At 41.3% G+C, this 20,496-nt stretch overlaps 2 protein-coding genes across 4 annotated transcripts in view; one reads left to right on the top strand and one right to left on the bottom strand.

Annotated features, from left to right (window-relative positions):
* LOC112160928 (frizzled-3) overlaps positions 1 to 10,321 on the top strand; it is a 37,072-nt gene extending 26,751 nt beyond the window's left edge. The window contains exon 12 of the mRNA XM_024295842.2: positions 9,536 to 10,321. The gene's annotated coding sequence lies outside the window, so the exon portion shown is untranslated. The remainder of the gene's footprint in view (positions 1 to 9,535) is intronic.
* The window catches only part of ahctf1 (AT hook containing transcription factor 1), a 19,796-nt gene continuing 1,911 nt past the window's right edge, over positions 2,612 to 20,496 (bottom strand). The window contains exons 2-40 of one of the 3 annotated variants that reach the window (XM_024295838.2): positions 20,291 to 20,417; positions 19,727 to 19,877; positions 19,453 to 19,555; positions 18,681 to 18,861; positions 17,796 to 18,003; positions 17,379 to 17,495; positions 17,211 to 17,295; positions 16,929 to 17,079; positions 16,637 to 16,769; positions 16,295 to 16,476; positions 16,094 to 16,155; positions 15,563 to 15,691; positions 15,135 to 15,225; positions 14,877 to 14,966; positions 14,533 to 14,673; positions 14,230 to 14,334; positions 13,417 to 13,513; positions 13,198 to 13,321; positions 13,050 to 13,106; positions 12,784 to 12,930; positions 12,499 to 12,689; positions 12,266 to 12,410; positions 12,028 to 12,159; positions 11,704 to 11,851; positions 11,408 to 11,555; positions 10,179 to 10,295; positions 9,818 to 9,962; positions 9,501 to 9,716; positions 8,823 to 9,417; positions 6,942 to 7,124; positions 6,701 to 6,806; positions 6,461 to 6,549; positions 6,083 to 6,372; positions 4,363 to 6,006; positions 3,938 to 4,202; positions 3,733 to 3,861; positions 3,594 to 3,670; positions 3,430 to 3,518; positions 2,612 to 3,346 (exon numbers count right to left, since the gene is read on the bottom strand). In XM_024295838.2, the coding sequence (XP_024151606.1) occupies positions 3,148 to 3,346; positions 3,430 to 3,518; positions 3,594 to 3,670; positions 3,733 to 3,861; positions 3,938 to 4,202; positions 4,363 to 6,006; positions 6,083 to 6,372; positions 6,461 to 6,549; positions 6,701 to 6,806; positions 6,942 to 7,124; positions 8,823 to 9,417; positions 9,501 to 9,716; positions 9,818 to 9,962; positions 10,179 to 10,295; positions 11,408 to 11,555; positions 11,704 to 11,851; positions 12,028 to 12,159; positions 12,266 to 12,410; positions 12,499 to 12,689; positions 12,784 to 12,930; positions 13,050 to 13,106; positions 13,198 to 13,321; positions 13,417 to 13,513; positions 14,230 to 14,334; positions 14,533 to 14,673; positions 14,877 to 14,966; positions 15,135 to 15,225; positions 15,563 to 15,691; positions 16,094 to 16,155; positions 16,295 to 16,476; positions 16,637 to 16,769; positions 16,929 to 17,079; positions 17,211 to 17,295; positions 17,379 to 17,495; positions 17,796 to 18,003; positions 18,681 to 18,861; positions 19,453 to 19,555; positions 19,727 to 19,877; positions 20,291 to 20,411 (7,383 nt within the window). In that variant the 5' untranslated portion in view covers positions 20,412 to 20,417 and the 3' untranslated portion in view covers positions 2,612 to 3,147. The remainder of the gene's footprint in view (positions 3,347 to 3,429; positions 3,519 to 3,593; positions 3,671 to 3,732; positions 3,862 to 3,937; positions 4,203 to 4,362; positions 6,007 to 6,082; positions 6,373 to 6,460; positions 6,550 to 6,700; positions 6,807 to 6,941; positions 7,125 to 8,822; positions 9,418 to 9,500; positions 9,717 to 9,817; positions 9,963 to 10,178; positions 10,296 to 11,407; positions 11,556 to 11,703; positions 11,852 to 12,027; positions 12,160 to 12,265; positions 12,411 to 12,498; positions 12,690 to 12,783; positions 12,931 to 13,049; positions 13,107 to 13,197; positions 13,322 to 13,416; positions 13,514 to 14,229; positions 14,335 to 14,532; positions 14,674 to 14,876; positions 14,967 to 15,134; positions 15,226 to 15,562; positions 15,692 to 16,093; positions 16,156 to 16,294; positions 16,477 to 16,636; positions 16,770 to 16,928; positions 17,080 to 17,210; positions 17,296 to 17,378; positions 17,496 to 17,795; positions 18,004 to 18,680; positions 18,862 to 19,452; positions 19,556 to 19,726; positions 19,878 to 20,290; positions 20,418 to 20,496) is intronic. The other 2 variants (XM_024295840.2, XM_024295839.2) reach the window with 2 other exon arrangements.

Here is a 20,496-nt window from a genome sequence, read left to right as displayed (position 1 = left end):
CCCACCGCCACACACAAAGACCCTGTACAAACTGTTTGTTGGCTCCGCCCACCTCACAAATGCATGGCTCTGCCCTCTTCACAGTCATGGGTATGACCTCATGATAACAATGGTATGACCTCTTCACACAGTCATGGGTATGACCACATAATATCAATGGTATGACCTAATCACATATTCAGAGGTATGACCACATAACACATACATGGCTCCGCCCCTGTCACACACTGTTGGCTCCGCCCCCTTAACACACAGCTGGCTCCGCCCCTGTCACACACTGTTGGCTCTGCCCCCTAATACATTGCTGGCTCCGCCCCTGTAACACACAGTTGGCTCCGCCCATGTCACACACTGTTGGCTCCGCCCCCTTAACACACGGTTGGCCCCGCCCCCTCACAGAGTTGGTTAGATAGAAAACTCTCTTTACAGCAGCTGGATGTTTGAGTCAGTAGTAACTGTAAATGTCACCAAAAGATTATAAAGTTAGTTTATTTTCTTGTTCAAATGAATGAATGCTTTTGGTTTAAAATTACTGTTATTAAAATGTGTAAATACATTTTATTTTGTTTTACGGTTAATACGAATTTGTAGTGCACTATATTATGTGAGAGTTGTGGATAATTATAATAACGCGAGAGTTCCTGAGAGCTTACGGGATTTGGACGTCAGCTTCACGTATTCGCTCCCACATCCTACAAGACTTCAGAGTGAGAGCCATGCAGAAAGCAGCTTGGAATATGAGTCAACCAGCTGTGAAGAGTTGAAGTGTAAAAACTAATCTGTTGACTCGAAGACCGCTGAAATGACAGGCAGCCACGAGGTAGCTAGCATTTAGCATTTGCTATTACGGATTGAAATGTAAATTCTAACTGTTGCATGTACCTTGTTTTGTAGTTTTCACGGCGCTTCATGATGATTAAGATAATAAAATCCGCCAGTACTCGAGAAACCCAGTGCAGCGTTGTCATTAAGGAGCTACAGTGAAAACTCGACCAGCCCAGTGCAGGTGAGGAGCTCGAGACAGCACGACACCTGCAGTGGATCGCGGTAACCAAGGTGTGCCACAAGGGGGCGCCATTACACCAGCTAACCGCTCCCCAGCAACAGTGCTCCGTGGATCAAGGCCATTTTAATGAAGTAAAGTACAAAATAAAAAAAGGAATTGTCCTCTATGGAAATAAGGGTGGTTTAAAACAAGTTAAACTTCACTAAAGTTGTTTCAGCACATCTACTTAACTTCATGATCATTTGTTTGCTCTAATTAAGTTTGTGGATTTTGTTTGAAGTTCAAACCATATTTAAGGTTCATTGAAGGAATATAAGTTAAGACAGTCTATTTAAGTTAAGTAGTTAAGCAATTAAAGTTATTTACCAAGAAATTATAATTTTAAGGCAATATTTGAGTTATTTACTATCAGAAGTGAGATTACTGTATACAGGCTTAAGTTCGGTTCACGTAACCATATCTGACTTCACTCACAAGATGACTGACATATCTAATGATCTATAAACTCAAACTGAAACAAGCATTCATACTTAAAGTTGAAACTTTAATTAGACAACAAGCAATGGATGAACAGGAAAATATAAAGTTTGGAAGAGATTAAAAAACTTAATGCTGCCAAAGCCAGAGTGAAAATCCATGAGGCTGAAAACAACTGCGAAAGTTCAAAAAGCAGCAGCAAACTGGCAGGTGAACATAATTAAATTCCCATCACACCAGTTACACTCTTCCAAGCGTCAAATACAGCACAGTTTGTGTCAAAGAGTAAAGAAGTGCTTGCTGCAATACCAGAAGCGGAGAGAGTTCAAGCTAAGGCTCAAGATATAGCCCTAGGAGAAACACGTATTGAACGCGCACTCTGAGTACAATGGTGTATTGAAGCAGACACGTTTCAAGAGTCATAGTCAAAGAAAGCCCATCAACAAGAAGAGGGATGATCTCAACAGTTGCTTCAGTCTTCGACCCCTTTGAGTTTGTTGCACCATTTACACTGACTGGAAAGCAGATACTAGTCAGGCAGAGAGGTGGGTGTGTGGATATATGATTGAGAGTTAGGTTTGCTTAATGTTGCGTACGTTGAGTATTCGATATGAAGAGCGGTTCAATATGGAGGCAAAGTGATGAGCGTTTCTTTACAGAACTTTCTGGGGAGGCCCACCATTGAAAAATCCAGTCGCATTTGCAACTAAATCGGTCACACTAGAGCCCTGGCCTGACAGGGTTAAAATAAGAAATGCTTTCTTACCTGGAGCGTGGAGGCAGTTCTCCTTTGGGGGGCCCTGGGTGGAGTCCTGAACCACCTGGCGCAGTAGGAGGAGCCAGGGGTCCTCTCTGGCATTGGGGGGGCTCTGTTGAGGTCAGGGGGTTCCTGGCTGCTGGTTTGGTAGGGGTCTTTGTGTGGGGATGACATTCCATCATCATCCACCTCAGCGAAACAAACACTCACCTGAGCACAGGTGTCCGCTTACTCTGTTATATGGGATCAACCATCCCAAATAACTAACAACTTTCTATCAGCTCTCTGTTCACACACATCCACCTCTACTCTAAACTACATCAAGTAAGATTTCAAAAGTGGTTAGGATCAAACACATTCAAGAGGCGATGTTTAAATGGAAAAAAATTAAGATTTATTAACTTTATTTGGAACATAGCAAAGAACTATATACAAATACTTCTCCACTGGTTGACTGGTTTCCATCTTAAATAGAAAATAACAACAGGCTTTCAATTCTTAAAAACACACTACAGATCTAAAACTGGATGTCAATCCACCTTTAAGGAGAAGAAAGTTAAGACGAGTTTCTGATTTGTTTAGAGCCAATAAAAACCCAGATCTATCACATTTTTCTGATCCAATCTGTAGTCAATCAAATATCCAATTCAAAGTCGTTCCAGACGCATCAAGTAAAAGTTATTATAAGAGAGAAATGTAAACTCCAAAAATAAATTCTGCTTTATCACACTATGATTTGTTTCCTGCCAAAAATATACCTTCCTGCCAAAAAAAATTAAATTTTTTTTTTTCAGCATGGAAGTCCAAATACAAATAGCAGCTCTATGTAGCATGTGAGGAAGCAGAGCCATTCCAAGGTCGCAGAGGTGCAGTTTTTTTCTCTGGTTTAAAACGACCAGGAAACTTCTTACATTTTTCTCCTCCGAGTGACGGGTTTAGTGAAAACCGTGTCCATTACACGCTTTCGTCTAAGGTTCATGGTGGTGGTTGGGAGGTCTTGATCTAGGATCCTCTTGAGTGCTCGCGGTGGGGGCTCGGCTGGACTGGACAAAGGAGAGATGACGTCAACTTCCGCGATGGGGGGAGGATCCGGAGCAGCTTTGGACCTGATGAGGATGACAAACAGATTTTAATGCAGAAACTATGAAATCAGAGAAACTGAAATGGTGGCATGTCAAACTCCTGGTACCTGGCTGTTCGGTTGCTCGTTTTTCTGGTTCTGGGAACACTTGTTGCAATGTCCACATCCACATGATCCCCTTCTGAAGAGATTTTATTCTGAGATAAAAAAAGCTCCATTAATTCACCAGCTTTTTTTTTTTTTGAAGGTCTTCAGAAAGCAGTGACTTGTACCTGAGGTTCCACGTCGATGACTCTCCTGCGGCTGCGTGTGAGCGGCGCCGCAGACTCTTTACTTGGCCTGGGAGACTCTGCACGGCAACTAGTTAGTACCAGCATCAGATCACAGAAGACATATTCAGACTCTGCTCACCTTTCGTTTGCCGCCGGCGTGAGGGCGAGTAGACGTACGAGAGCTCCTCTGGACTGGAGTCTTCCTCTTTCGGTTCCACAGACGATTTGGAGCTCCTCGTTCTTGTTCTCGTCTTTTTTGTGGCGCCACCTACGTTTACACCGTAAACTGGTTTTAGAGTTTTACATTTTGACTCCTCTCTTTGACAGTTTGGCTTCATGCGTACCTTCCTGTTGCTCTTCCTCATCCTGGAGTCTCTTGATGAGGGCGTCTGCCACCGGGGTTTTAGAATCCACCTCCAACGGCGAGTCCAGCAGACGGAGATCCTCCTCGGGGTGGTCCCAGAGTTTGCTTCGAGTCGGCCGCCGGTTGTTGGTCCGGCTGGACTTGCGGCTTCCCTCCGGCTTCTCTTCGTGCTCTTTGGCGGTTGTAGCCGTTTTTCCTCTCGTCTTCCTGTCGGACTGAGGAAGGGACACAGGAACTAATTTAACCTAAAAATCATAAACATGAAGTCGTTAATGATCTGGATGGACCGGCTCCTCATGCAGGATACTGGGATGACTGTATGGAAATGAAAAAAAATGGCAGGAAAAACACAGAGCGTGCATTTACAGACTGGAACACGCAGACATGGACATGTCGAGTCCTTACTCGTGGATACAGGTTAAGCTTAACCAGGCTGGACCGGGGGCTCTTCCTGTCGGGGCTGGGGAGCTCGGAGGCGTCCTCTTCAAACACGGCTGGTGGAGCCTCCAAATGATGCTTCGTGGTTCTTCTAGAGCTGCGTGTTAAAGGCGGCGACTCGTCTTTTTCCTCTTTCACCACCTCCAGCACCGACTCGCTGCTGTTCTGAGCTCTTCGGCTGGACCTCCTTGGAGTCGACGCTCGAGAAGTTCTGGGTTTTGACGGCGTTTGAGCCTTTGAGGCTTTTTGATGCTCGGCTTCTTCTTCTTCTCCGTCTTGGGTCTCTTTGATTTCCACCTCAGAGGCTGCAGAAGTCTCCCCACTGTCACCTCGCTGCTTCAAGCTGGTCCTCTGTGAACGTCTGACTGGAGAGGGGGACATTACAGACTCTTCATCTTTAGGAGGATCTGGCAGACTTTTGCGGGTGCTTCTTCGGGGTGTGTCCACGCCGACTTTAGTCTCTTTGACCTGTTTCGTTTTTCTAGGAGTTCGACCTGGAGAGGCAGAGACCAGATTGCTCTTTTTGGGATTCTTTGCATCCTCCAAGGTTGCCTCTGATGGGGGAGAGATGAAGGTAACAGCCCTGCCCCTCGTCATCCTACGCGTTGGGGTGGAAGGAGGCTTCTTCTGCTGGGTGGTGGGGGTCTGCTGGACGGGGTGTGTATCACCTGAGCTCAAAACCTCCTCCACAGGCTCCTCTACATTCTTAGTAGGTATGGCAGCTCCCTCCTCTGTTTCTGTGGATGCTGTGGGTTCCTGCTGCTCCTCTGTCTCCACGGCAGCTTCCACCTCTTTACAGAGGTCAAACTCTGCGTCTGTGCTGACGACATTGATGTCCTCCAGCTTCCGCTCCTCAGGAGCCGATTTCTCCTCCTCTTTCATCTCCTCATCCATCGTTTCTACAGAAGCTTCAGTCTTTTCCTCTGAAGGAAGTTCTGCTTCTGGAGTTGTACCAGAGTCAGAAGGAGGTGCAGATCCATCATCTTCAGGTATCTTTTCAAACTGTACATAGTTCTCCTCCCTAAAAGCTTCATTTTCCTGCTTTGATGCAGAGCATTCAGTCTGTGGGTCAGGTAGAAGTTCAACTATTTCTTCATTCTTTTGTTCATTGACAATGTTTTCATCTAAGGTCTCCAGGGAGGCTTCGCCCAACAGAGGAGAAACCTGATCTTCCGTTTCCACAGGGACAACATCCGGCACGTCCAAAAAATTATCACCAAAGTCCACTTCATGAGGCTTGATGGAAAGGTCGGGAGGCTGCAGGTCGTTCTGAACGGCTGCTGCTCCTGCCTGCTCCACCTCGTCCACGTCCAACATCAGGGTGAAGCCGCTGTGACTCTCTGGCTGCAGGCTGTCCGGCTGAAGCTCGGGCAGGCCGTCCGGCTGAAGCTCGGGCAGGCCGTCCGGCTGAAGCTCGGGCAGGCCCAGCGGACCGCCGTCGGCCAGGCTGTGCTGATCCGGCATGAGCTCCACGGGAACCAGGAGAGTGGCGGACGGTTTGAGCTCCATGTACGAGGAGCACTGGTCTTCCCCCTCGTCTGGATCCAGACCTCCTTCATCTCCTCCCAGTCTCACCATCACCACCTCCCCCTCCATGTCCACGTCCATCATCTGTAAAGGAGAAAGGGTTTTTTGGAATTCTTTGGATGCAAAAATAAACAAAAATACACATTTTTATTCTTATAACCTGTGAAGTGAGAACGACCTTCATCTCTGGGCTGGGTGTGAGGATGGAGAACTCAGCAGCCTCCTGCTCCGACAAAGACTGCATGAAGCCCTGCTGCTCCTCAAAGACTGAACTTGGCTGGAGGAGCGGCAGCCTCCCGTTGCCCTGGACCTCCTCTATGATCTCCACCTCACTCCCAGAGTCCTCCTCTTCTTCCTCAGCTTGATCTGATGATTCTTCTTCCTCCTCCTCCTCCTCCCCCTCAGATGCAGGACTCGAGAGTTCTCCACTGTCGTTGACGCTAACAACAGCTACATTATGTAATAAAAACAGAAGAAATGTTCAAACAACTACAGCTTGATATTAAAAACTCAGTTTTTTGGGTGTTGATCTTCCTACAGTGGGAGTCTGTGCCTGTTGGCTCTGAGGAGGTCACGGAGGCAGAAGCTTTGGCAGCAACTTGCTCTTCATCTTCATCTAACTGCTCACTAAAGGGAGGAAGAACAGCTTTTATCATCAAATACCCTTAGAAATTCCATCACCAGAGTTTTATTAGATCCTGATAAAATGACTTTAGTTAAAATCAAAGAGATTTGGTTTTAAACTCATTCCGTCTCCCAGGGAAACGTCCACACTGACCTGTTCAAGGAGGACTGGCTTTGTGAGGCGTTGTGGATGGAGGAGCGGGAGAGTGGAGGGGACAGGTCACTGCCAAACAAATGCTGCTGGACAAACTCTGTAAGGTCTGACGTCAAACAAAACAGTTAGTGTCTCCACAGCTTGGAAAAATAATAAACAGTTTTCTCCTTTTTTAGTCTCCCTTTATGAGGGTGAGGACTCCACTTTTTCCATGACTTGAAGACTTTAAACAAATCCAAACCTGTAGACTGATCCAGAGTTTCTGTTGTCTCAGTTGGAGTTTCAGTCTCTCCAGACGGTTTGGAAAACTCGCTGTTCGACTCCAAAGGTTCAGTGATTTTAGACTGAACTGCAAGTTCTTCATCCTCAGCTGGAAGTTCCTGAGATTTGACTTCAGAGGCAGAACTCTTTGTTTCCTCTTTATCTGGAAAAAAAAGAATAGAAAGTTTTAACATTTAAGCACAGAGGACATTTATTTTCATTTCTGAAAACATACCAACTACACCTAATGGAAAATAAGAACATGATGGATCATGTTTTTGTTTAATGCGACAGATATGTATGACGGAGTATTAAGGACACCAAAGAATTAAACAAATTTACGAAAACAGAGTCATCATTTATGAGAAAAAAAATTCTAAGTTAACAAAAACAAAGTTGTGATATGCTTTAAAAAAGTAAAACATTTACAAGAATAAAACTGTAAAATTGTGAATGAAATGTAATTTTTATGACAATAAAGTCAGTTTTACAAGAACAGAGTCAGGATGTAATGAGAAAAAAAAATTGAATAAAGTTGTAGAATTTCAGGAAAAAAATGGCAATTTTACAAGCAGATGTAAAATTATGTGAAGAAAAATGTAATTTTGAGGGGAATAAAGTTGTGATATGATAAAAAAAATTCAAGAATAAAGCTGTGAAATAAAATAAAAATTCTACGAGAATATCCATGATATGAGAAGAAAAGCTAAAAAAAACGTACTAAATTTAAGTTGTAAAATTAAAAAAAAAAAACATTTTTATTTTATGAGAAGAAAAGACAACATTTTTAGAAAAAAAACTCAAAAATTTACAAGAATAAAGCTGCAAAACTGCAATTTTTTAAATTTTCTTTTGAATATAGTTGTGATGCTATGAGGGAAAATAAGCAAAAATTGACAAGAATATGGTTGTACAACAGCCAAAAAGTAGTAAGTTTACGAGAATAAATTAAAACCATAAGAAAAGGTAATAAAATTTAAAAGAAGAAATTTTTAAAATGCAAAAAAGGTAGTAATTTTACAAGAATAACATAATAAAATCATGAGAAAAAAGCTGTAATTTTACGAGAAAAAAAGGTTGTGATAAGAATATAAAGAGAAAAATTTAAGAGAATAAAGCTATAAAATTATGAGAAAAAATGTAATTTTACGAGCATTAACTAGTGAAAAACTGAGGGAAAGTTTTAACATTTTACAAGAATAAACTTGTAGAATTATGTAAAACAGTCAATATTTTACAATAAAGTTATAATTTCATGTATTTTAATTTGAGAATCTACTAGATAAAAAGTAATATATTTATGAGGCAAAAGTATTGTTTACTAAGAAAAATATAAATAACAAAAAAGACCCAGTATCATGTTTCAATGTGAGAGACGTAGACCGCATTGTAATCCTTCAGCTTTGGTTTCATTAATAAGGAAAAACTACGTATTTTAACAAGTAGGAAACTGAGCCTCTTCAGAAGAAAATTCTTGACCCACAAGGAGTGGAGTTTACGTAATCAGCAGTATAGTTGTAGAGGTCCAAATGCTTTATGGCACAAGAATTCCTATAACGCCTTAGGGCATCATCATAAATGGATGATCTGATGGATTTAGTTTCCACATTATGTGGATGACGGCTTACACAACCAACTTTATTTTAGAAAAAGCACGGCTTTTCTCTTTAATTTACTAATTTATTCTTGTATACTTATTTTTATGGTGGCCCTGAAACTGTCACAGAGATGTGGTTTTTCTCTAAGTTTTAACTTTTAGGTGCATATGTTATTCTGTGGGCATCATTTTATAATTTAAATGAAATAAGAAATTAAAATCTCAGATTTTTTCATTTAAAGTAGTAATCCAAACTGGACTAACCTTCTTGATTAACAGCTGGTTCTTCATGGTCAGCAGTTTCAGCAGGTTCCATTTTGCTGCTCGACTCGACATCTTCCTCTTCCTCTTCTCCCGACTGCTCTTCAGGGGCGTTCGTCAGGGTATCCTCCTTTACAGGCTCTTCTTTCTTCTCTGCATCTTGTAATGGCAGAAGTTCTTCAGAGGTGTCATTCTCCATCTGAGGTTTGATGTTCACGGTCACAACATCGTCGTCGTCATCAGTGCATACATTTCCATGCTCTCCTGTGAGCTCGTCTGAGAGCGGTGCATCAAAGTACTCCAGAGTGGTGTTTGTGGACTGGACAGAAACCTGGCTGGTGTCTAGGCTCAGGTTAAGATGAGCCTGAACTGGAGCTGGTGGGCTCGTTTCTGCAGCGACCTCATTGGTGGAGGATGAATCACTTTCAGAACATCTCAGTCGTGGAGAGGAAATGCCACCTTCTGGAGGCAAAAACTTCACCCGATGTTTCTCTTCTTCCTCTTCTCTCTCGGCTGGCTGTGAAGACCAGGTCTTCCGTGAGGGCTTCATCAGTGGGGAGCCTTTAGTCAGGAGGCTAATCTCACTGTCTGCTGCCATCTTTAGAAGATCACAACACAGAAGCTATTTCAGTAAAAACATTTAGTTAAAGTGCCATGCAGAGGTCGTCACTGAACGTTTACCCCGTTAGTCCATCGGATGTTCTTCTCTGTTTCAGATGCTGCAGCCTGCTCACTGAAGGTGATTCGGCCGTCTTTGCTGCGAAGTGGCGGCGTAACTGAGCGTCCTGGAGAAGCAGAAGGAGTGGCTACTGGCGTGGGCCTCAGGTTGCTGCGTAGGATGGACTGGGGAGTGAAAGCGGAAAAGCCGGGACCAGAGGCCGCCAGAGCCCGCGCTCGCTGTTGGGAGGAAAGAAAAAAGTGACTAACAGGCACCTAAATTCTAATTTCAAAGGTCATTGATGACATTTCAGTAATAGTTTATAAATGTATCCATGTACCTTGACAACTTGTGGTGTTTGAAGCAAACTGAGTTCTGGTGCTTTCTTGATCCCACTTGGAGAAAGGCGAGAGCTGGGGAATCTAGGAGGACTGAGGAGAGGTCGAGGGGTCGTACAGGAGGGGTGAACCACCAGATCTATCAGCCTGAGTCACAGTGAAGAGGAGGAAGATATGCAAAGAATTTAGATTTTATCAAGCTGACTGAGAAAATATGACTGTTAAAACTATGTTTTGTATGTTGTATGTTAAAAGTGATTCATGAAAAGATTTCCAAGTACTGCCACCAACACCATCACTTTTCAGTCATATTGTGCACACTCCAAGTCAGGATTCACGTCAATCCACACATTGTTATCATACCTGGACTTTCGTTTGGATGTCAAAGTGATGGGCGTTCCCAGGAACGGATCAGGAAAAGCTGCAGACAATGTGGAAGACGGTTTCTGGGCGAGTCTCTGAGCGTCAGGCGTCCGTACACTGACAAAGAAATAAAAAAAAAAACATTTAACACCAAAAAGATTACATTTATTTAGGATGCACCAGTCCACAGTTTAGACTTGGGAAAAAAAAGATTAAAACAAAAAAAAGTTACGTTTATATGGGTCAATCATAAAGTCAAAATGTTTTAACTAAATATAAATAAATAATATTCACAGATTATATCAGAGAACAAATCGGCCGATTTCAAGTCCCACCCCAACTACATTTTTTTTCATGTAAAATCCTTCACAGTGGTGTTTTAATTACAATTATGTCGTTTTTAGCAAAAATCAAAAAAGCCTGCTTTAATCTTTTAAGACATATTTTCTGTAGAGCAACAGGAGCTCATTAGAAATTCACCTCTAGGTTGTGGGCGGGACTGTTGGGGCAGAAGTTAGCTCTACTAATTTACTAATTTCCCAGCATTCTTCTGTTTACATGCTCTCCCGTTAGCTTAGAGCTCCTCACAACTCCAAGCTAACGTTAGCGTCGCAGAGAAAATCTCTTAGCAATATCGGAGCTATCCAGCCGTACAGTTTTGAGCCAGATGGCAGCTCAGATGAGGAAAATGAAGACGTTAATGGATCCATTTGTCTGCAACTGTATGCAACAGAATTGCAGCGGAGAAGGGAGACTTTGACCCGGCCCTGGCAGTTGCTGCGTCGCAAACCTGAACTTTAAAATCTTGTAGCATTTATCTTATGATGGAGGACATATAAAAAACAATTTAAGATTAAAACTGTGTTGCTGATTTTGAAATTGATTGCTTTTTGTGCTACGTTTGTGCTTGTGATGTGTTGTGAGTAAGCAGGAGAGAGTGTAAAGAAGGGCTGATGGGAAAAACAGCGCAGCTAACTTCTGCGGCAACATTCCTGCCCAAAACCCAGATGAGAAATTTTGATTGACACTTGCTGAGCTGCACAAAATATGTCTTAAAAAAACAACACATGCTAAAAACTGCCTAATCATAATTAAAAAGACCCTGGGAATTATATTACAATAGAAAAACAATATAGTTGAAGTGTGATAACAGACAGTGGAGGGAACAAAATTGGAGGATTGAAAGGAACCACAGCAGAACCGGTAAAAGCGACAGTCAAGATGCTCACCTCTTGGCTGGTGATGACTGAGGCGTTTCTTTGCCCAACCACACTTCCTCGATCTTGGTCAGGACATTGTTGATGAATCCGGCCCTGGACATCACCTTCTCATTGGCAGATGGCTTGGTGATCGTGGACAGAGGTTGGGGACGAGAAACTGGAGCATGAAGGGCAAAGAGGTCAAAGAGTTACGGAAGGTCAGAGCGTGTTATTTAGGTGAAATTGGCGACATCTCAGTATTAAAGGGTTAAAACAGAAATCAATCAAATAAAGAAGCTCAGAGCACACCAAAATGAAATCATTACCTTCTTTGTGGATGGTGTTGGGGTGCTGGTACGGCTTCAATCTCTCCACTGCCAGCTTCCTCTGCACTCTGGGCAAAACTTTACCATACTGATCCATGATGGAGTTTCTGGTGTTGGACCGTTCTTTAAGCTTTGGGTCTCGCTCGTTCTATGACAAAAACAGACAAACAAAAAGCTGAGTTTCATATAAAAGTTATACATAACAAATGAGGACACTTTTCAGCAAAACTAAAGGCAACTCTTTCCTAAATTTCATTCATTTATTTATAATGTCACATGTATTGGAAAACTCTTAATTTTTGGTGGAATATTTGTATTGCATACCACCAAGTTCATTTTGAGGCTGTTGTTAAGCTGAAGAGCAGGAATGTAGTTGGCCTGCTGGAGGTAATGAATCATGAGCAGTTCTCTGTTCTGAAGACCTCCAGTACCTTGGAGAAACTTTTCCAAGCATTCCTGAAAGAATCAAAAGGTTTAATGATTAATTCAAATGTATTTTCTGCTTGCACTTTTAAAAATATATATCTCCCACTCCTTCAAAGTTTTCAGTCGTCTGTCTCACCTGCTCGTTGGCGGCTAGCGGCAGTTTGAGCAGCTCTTTAGTGAGCCCCAGCTCCTGGCAGCTCTCATACAGGAAGCCCAGCAGCTCGGATACATTTAAGCGATGCGAATGCTGGCGAAGTAAGCACCACGCCTCAATAAGACACCTGAGGGAAAGGGAGAGCAGCAACTGGGTGTTACACGCAAAAGCCTAAAGGCGAAGGTCAGCACACTGGCTTCTGCCGTGGAGCTCACCTGCTGTGCAGAAGCACGGAGAGGCAGAGTCGGGCCTGGGAGGTGGAGGAAATCGGGGGCTTTGTGATGTGAAAGTACCGAAGAGCAACAGAATGCTGTCCCTGGCTCATCAGGGCTTGCAGGATGCGCTCGTGCTGCCACTCAAAATGGAATCGAGAAGCAGCCGGATGCAGGAGAAGCTCAAACGAACTCTGACCAAGACAAAAAAATAAATAAATAAATAAATAATGAGTGACTCTGTAACACTGTCTAATACTAAAAGCATCAGTGTGGGTCTGATTATACCTGATGGTCATGATGGTCCAGCAGCCAGAGACCTTGTACTAGTTTGACCAGTCCAATAGGAATGGCAAAAGCTGTGGGAAAAGACTCCACTGAAGCTCCATCCTTATTAGGAAACGAGTACATGACGTCCAACAGTAAGTAAATGACCTGAAGTTAAAGGTTAAGGTTTCTATCAGCAACAGGATTTTACAAGAGCTGACATTGTTTTTTCTGTTTTAATTCTTGTAATAACTAAAAACACTGAATCTATGCAAGACTGAGGATACAATCGCATGTTTAGCAGCTTCGTCGATGTTCTCCAGTAGATAGATGTCCAGCAAAGCCTGTGGATCAGAGATGCAGCATTTTAGAACAATACTGCTAAAGAAGAACACTAAAACAACAGAGTACAAATCTGAGCCGCAGCATGCTTACATGCAGTGTCAGTGGGGGGTATTGTCCCGTTCCTCCCTCGTCTCGTTTCCACAGGCTGGTCAGACGCTCGCCGCACTGGGCGACCAAACCATCAATCATGAGGCAGTCTGCAGACCACTTATTCCTGCAGAAAAATTCACACGTTTCCCATTAAAAAAAAAGCAACAAACTGTGACATTATTGTTAAAATGTTGTTGGACTTGAATTGCCGCCACTCACTTAGCCAGCCTGGTCAGCTCTTCTCTGCGTATCGTGTAATAGTTACTGATGACAGAGTGAGAGTAGAAAGGTCTGGAAATCTGGAGAGCGTCTTCATCTGATGAAGAAGAACAAAGAGAAGAATAAAACGTTTGCATGGTTTCCACTGTGGTGCGTCTCTATGGTGTTGCATTGACACAAAAGAAATGCATTTTAAATGTAGAACATTCATTAATCAATCGGAGTGTTTCGTGGCAAAAAGCTGGAGAAACAGGAAACGGGTTTCAAATTAAAACCTTTCATTGTACCTTCAAATTAAAATTTTATTTAATATTTGAGGTGATGTGCCAATGTGATATCGCACATTAATACAGTGGATAACACCGTCATGCATTTTGGCCATGGATGACAAAAGCTATATTTATTATCATTTATGACACAAAATGTGCATTTTGCAAGGACTCTGTGAGGAAGGAGAGAGCACAGGAACTTATTGGAAGAGTTTTGAACGGCGAGGACACTAGGGTGGCAGGAGAAACCACTGCTCCAGAAGACCGCAGACGCAGCGAAGACAATGTAAACTAACCGACGGTCATGAGAAAGACCACATGAAACAAAACAGAGACACGCTGCAGAGTGTTAATCAGGCTTTAGTACACGGATGATCACGTTTTCTGAAAACTGATTTCCCTCTGCATAGTTTGATAACATCTAATTGTTCATATATTCAGCTCTGTTTTATCATTAAGGGAATATGAGCTTAGAAACACTTTTCTTATGAATGGATGTCCTGTCAAAGTAGCTTAAACCCCTCTACTGACAGCAACAGCCTACCTGATCCCTCTGGGAGCAAACCAGTGCGGCAGAACCAGAGGACCACTTGAGCGTAGTTAGAGATCAGACTGGACACCATGTTTTTGTTCATCAGCCCTGCAAGACCTAAAACACAAAACGTAATTCAATGTAAATCAATCTGAAAAATGACATCTTTGACCCATAAAGGGTGAACCAAATATAAATGGAAAAAGTGTTCAAAACATATTACAGTAAGAACATGATGTCCTAAAAGAGGGATACAAGTAAAACCTGGCAACTGTGTAACTGCTTCATAACCAAGTATATGAAACTTTGTGTCACCTTTCTGCGTGAGCTCTTGAGCTTCACTGAGCAGGCAGTGGAAGATGGCACTGAGGTTACTGAGCAGCCGCTCGCTGTGCCGGAGCAGCTGTAAGGTCTGCGGGTCGGTGAAGTTGGATGAGCTGTCAAACAGCGGAGCACCTGAGGATCAAACACACAGAGAGAGGAGGAACACCTCAAATTAAACTAACTTGAAAACAATACAGAGGGCTTGAATCAAACGTGTCTGTGATAAAATCTCAAATTGCTGTTTAAACAAAATTTGAAATTAAAATATTAAAGTCTTCAAACAAAACTAGAACAACTGGTCCATTCACACTAAAACTGTTTTGCTTTTAACATACAGATGCCATCCAGTTCCTCCTTGGTCTGCACCACTTTGTTCCAAGCCCAGTCCATAATGTAGCGCAGATTCAATGCAGAGCCTGGCTGTTCTGTTGAGCAGAAACAGAAAGAAACTGGGTCACAAAACTAGACTTTAGCTTGAAATGCAAACAAATAAATAAAATAAAATGTGCAAGTTTATTTCAACACAATGTCTTAGATAGGTTTTGGGGAGAAGTTTAAGTCATGAAAAACACTCAGAGTTGGGGCAATCTAACCTTCTGCAGTCCACTGCTTGATGCAGCCGGTGATCAATCCCAGCGAACTGGTCTCAACTGCTGTCGTCAAGATGGCATCAAGTTGGTCTTCCTAATAAAAGAAGAACAAATGTACAAATCCTTGTAGATCAAAAGATATATTTGAGTTTGCTGTTCTTTATAACAAACAAAGAGAAACTTAGCATCTTAGTGATGCTTTGATTAAATACAAAGGAAAATTTAGGCAACAATCACCCACATTGATCCAGTGCTTTAGTGACAAAAAATAACTAAATCTGAACTTAGTGTTGCTGCAAATGGAGAATTATCTTCATATAATGTAAAGAGTAAATAAACTGATGGGATTATGCTGCTGATTCCAATGTTTCTAAAATCAAAGTGATGATTCTGGCAGCTAATCAGACTAAATATATGAGAAGTACAGTTACCTGAGAGAGACTGGATGTTTGCATGTCAGCCAGACGAGAAGAGAGTAATCCAGACATGAGGCAGCGAGAGTAGCTGGTGGAGATGATTTCACTGGTGCAAGGAGCAGCTTTCTTCAGAAAACTTAAGGTCTAAAGGTTTAAAAAACAATGCAAAGATTCAACTCAGTATGCCAAGATTTTGAAATCAATTAACATACAACAGTGAGAAATCTATTTAGTAAAATGAATCCAAGAACAGAGTATAAAATGTTTCAGACATTCATACTTGACCAATTTAGAAATAAATTATAAACAGAAAGGTTCACATTAACCTTCTAGCCTTTCAAATTAGACCTTCTACCAACCAAAGGTTCATTATATGAACACTAACAGACACTTTGTTTTGATGACAATGTCACAAACTTTACTGATTCAGGCAAAGCCAAATGAAACTGTCCAGTTTGCTGCACTCATTATAAAAGTGAAGGAAAGGCTGTGTGTCTACAGTGCAAAGGCTGAAAATGGTAATAGTAGAAAACATAAGTGACTTGCCTCTTTTTGATACCCAGAGCAGGTTAAGTGCACAATTCCAGAGTTGGTCAAGCAGGTGGCATCTATGTTAGGAATAGAAAATCCAGTTAACTTCTAATTTAATAAAACATTAAAGATGAAGAAAACAAATGACATAATGTGGGAGACATTTCTGCCATGTTTTATCACCAAAGCCGTCAAATAAATGATGTGTTAATTTACCAAAGTTATATGTTGTAGGGTTGAAGTACTGTTCAGGAGGGGGGCAGGTGAACGGCAGGCCTCTACTCAGACTGCGCTCATGCACAATCACATCTAGGAGAGTGTGTGGAGACACCATCTGCACCACAGGGTCCAGACACCAAACCGCCAGGTAGGGACAGTTCTGAAGAGACTCGCCAGTTCTAAAAGAAGGTCCAAATCAACCAACTCAAACACAAACTTTAAAAGTACCGAATGTCACACACTACACTAATTTTAAATGCCTTTTGATGACATTTTCTGGTACCTAAAACACACATAAGAAGGTTTTTGTTGTTTTCAAATGTAATATTCATGAGGTACCTTAAGGAGTCTGGCATTTGTGCATGGTACCAGCGGTTGATGTCAAACACGCCGATGTAGCTGGAGGGAGTTCCCTGACCGTAAGCCTTCACCTGCCAGCTAAATATTGACAAACTGGTGTCCGGGGACGCAACTGAAAGAGGAAAATGGCAAAAACAGGAAACAAATGAGAATAACAGGGAAAGTTACAATAAAAGCTATTAACAAAGCAAGCATTATTTAGGTAGTTCTAAAAAAAAATCTAAATTTCCCTTAAAATTGAATACATCTAAAACATTTTCTGCAGGCTAACCTTCATTCATGCTGTCATCCCTGTCCGGATGGTGTCGGAATTTCTCAATAGTCTGGCAACTGAGGAGGCGCGTGTTTGACGCCTGGGCTCTGAGAGGGAAGGTCGTACCGCTTAAATCCTGGTTGTAACGTTCCTCACAGTACTCAAGACCCTGAAGGAAAACGGGGATTGGAGGTTCAAAGGCATTAAACAAATGCCCCAAACAACAAAGTTGCTCAATACGTGGGTACATCAATTTAAAGAGAGGAAAATTAATAGTAAAATATTTAAAAGATGGATTACCTCATATAAGATCTTCCCAGAAGCCAGACACTTTCTCTCACTGAAAGCCAGCTGAAGCAAATGAAGACTAACAATATCCCCCTCGCTGTGTGAAAGAAGAAAAGAAGATCAACATAGGACACAATTTCAATGAACTAATAAAAGTAATCAGTTAAAACTGAGACTCACAGATCCTGTGAAGACTGCACAGCCCACAGGTAGCAGCAGTTCCTGGGATCATTCTCTGGCTCCTGGAAGGTGAAGGCATGAACAGGAACTCTGCCGCCTTCTAACTGTGAGTGGTATCTAAACAAACAAATGCATGAAGACACTTTAAAATGTAACAATTTTTTTAAGAATTACAAGTAAACAAAGAAAAACTGGGCAGCAGCTTTTGATGCAACAAGGACAAAGTTGTAAGTTTCTCTGATATAAATTAAACCAGACATTAAGAACAATAATGCTATCTGGAAATAGTAAACAGAACTCAGCAAATGCAATATCAATCTATACTGATTTAAACTGTCCACCACAAGCTTGGATTTTACTCAAACAATTGAGAAAATTAATGTAACACTTGTTTCCCACCATAGAAAATGAACTCACTCTTTCTTTAAGGACTTCATGTTCCATAGCTGTAAGTATCCGTCAAAAAATCCAACAGCCAGCTGGTTGGTTCTGGAGATGTACTGTATGGCTGTGACACCAACTCCAGCAGGTCCATGCAGCTGCAGGCAAAGATGTCGGCCCTGTCTGGTGCTAACTTCCCTGAGCCTCGGGATCTCTGCTGGAGATTTGGTCACGATCTGCAAATCTGGGGGGGGGGAAATACATAAGAAAATGGTAAATATTGAGCAGCTAATTTAGAAAAAAAAGCTATACTTTTGAAAAATGTAGTTTTTATGAAATCTATATAATAATATTTAGGGAAAAATGTAAGCAAAGAAAATAAACAGAGTCTTTGATCACTTTCCATATTTTCAGGGAAAAGAAGCCTAAAAAGGTGACTTTTTTTAGTGGCTTATGCAACTCCACTGTGTATTTATTTGCAGAGACTTTTCTGTCCTGCAGGAATTTCAATCAATTTATTGGGAAAGAGAAGCATTTGTTAGGAAGTAGCATTTGGAATCTTTAAATAAACAACTTAAATCCCCTCCAGAAGACGTCCACCTTTTAGTCGACCTTTAAAAAAATCATGCTAAATAAATATTATTGACCTATTATGACAACTCATTCCAATACAAACCATAAAAACTTGAAGCTAACAAGTCTTTGCTGGTCAGTGTGATCATTTCCTAAGCTCAAAGTAAGACATATAAACATTTTCTTCTATCAAAGAAAGTCTGAAAATAGATTTTTAGAATGCTTGGAAAAACAAAAGATGTGAGGATATTTTCATATAATCATGACATTTTTTTTAAATTGAAGACAAGTCACAACCAGCAAATGGATGAAAGGAAAAAGAAGAAAGCTCCATAGAGAACTATTTACCTGAAGCATCTAGTTCACTCTGACTGCAGGACAGATCATCAAGGCAAAGGTCCACGAGCAAAACATGACCAAGATCCGTTACTACAGCAGCAATACCAAAGAACCAGCGCAAACTCTGGTGGAGGTGCTGTGTGGAGGTGCTCGCTCCACCATAGCTGACAAGCGGCTCAATAGCTGTAATCTACAAATTAAAGGGACAGAAAAAGATACTCAGCAACTTAAAAAGATATTTTATGTCTACCAAAGAGTGTCATGTTTGGACGAGGTTCTTCATCAGTTTTTTCACAATAACTATTAAGAAGACAGTGTCAGCAGGCCCAAGCATCAGTGAGCTCACATCATGATAATACATCATTTTTACATCTGGTCAACCTTGAATCCAGAATTTTTCACCACTGTGAATTTCAGCTGGCAAAGATTTTGTTAGACAGCATCTCACCATCAGAAAAACAGTGTTAGCAGCAAAAAAATATTCTGGACATTAATAACTGATTTGACATGTGAATAGAAAAAAAATAATAATGTAAAAGTTTAAAAGTGTTAAATACACATCTACAATAAAGCAACAGCAAACGCTGATTTTTTTTGTGTCTTTTTGGTTAAATAAATGTTATAAACTGGCATTAGTATCGGGGTCCTAAAGATTTTGGTAAGCATTCACATATCTTCAATGTAAAATATTTTATTTGAAAAAGTTATGACTATAAGACAACTAACTTCTGAATTCAAAGTGTGTCATTTCAAATAAGTAGATATGAAAAAAAAAACTCACCCTGCCTGGTATGACCACAGCTTTAACCACCTTTGAGAGTCCCAGGTCATAAAGGCACAGAACGCTGCCTTCAGTTTCTTCCAAAGCCACCAACAACCCAGATCTTAACAAATAGACAAAAATATACATTTAAACATTTAAATTCTCTCTGGATAAAATACCAAATAGACATTATAGACATAAAACAGCCCTTGAATGTTTAAAATTGTTTTTATTTGTAATTAAATAATTAAAAACAGATGAATGTAAAAAAAAAAAAAAAAAAAGGCCAAACCGTTTAAGCCAGCTGAAGTCCCTGGCAGCAAGAATTCTGGGTGGGTGCTCTCCTCCAGTGCTAAAGCAGTATGCAGACAACCGCTCCCCTGTTACTGCATGGACAACCTCCAGATGGGGACCACAGGCAAGCCAGGCCAATCCAATGCGGCCTTAACATTCAAACACGGAGAAAGAAGATATAATTCAGTATCAGAAAGTTCTCAGTTTCTTTCTACTCTTCAGTTTGAGTCAGTATGAAGAAGAATGTTGTGTGTGGAGACAAAGGTTTATAGAAGAAAAAAAGTTGTTTTTTTTAAATGATATATCTAGTTATTCTAAAATGCTTTCTATATTTCAGTTTGCAAGTTTTGTATGAACAGGATGTGATTTACACACTTGACAAGTCAAGTAAGATTAAAATAAGGGTACAGTAACTGTAAAATAGTCACAAAAAAAATAGCTATTGCATTTTTTCTAGTATTTCGGTCTGCTGAATGAAAAAGATGTGACACGTTAAACCATTCTTACGAGTAAGGACAGATAAAAGGGAACAAACAATAAAAATATTGAAGCAAATGCTTACCAACAGTGAACCTGCCCTGCAGAACTGAGTCCAAAGTGATCTCATCCTCCCCGAGGGCTTCTAAAGTCACTCCAGAGAAGGGCAGCAAGCTACTGGTGACTTGAGCAATAAGATCATGCATTGTTCACTAGGTAAACAAAAAAACAAGGAAGCATTTGTCAGTACCATTTACATGTTGCAATCATGTTTACACTACCTTTTCGCAA

Source organism: Oryzias melastigma, linkage group LG3, assembly GCF_002922805.2.
Source record: "Oryzias melastigma strain HK-1 linkage group LG3, ASM292280v2, whole genome shotgun sequence".
Lineage (NCBI taxonomy): Eukaryota > Metazoa > Chordata > Actinopteri > Beloniformes > Adrianichthyidae > Oryzias > Oryzias melastigma.
The sequence above is the reverse complement of the archived record's forward strand: the minus strand, read 5'-3'. Positions and strand labels throughout refer to the sequence as shown.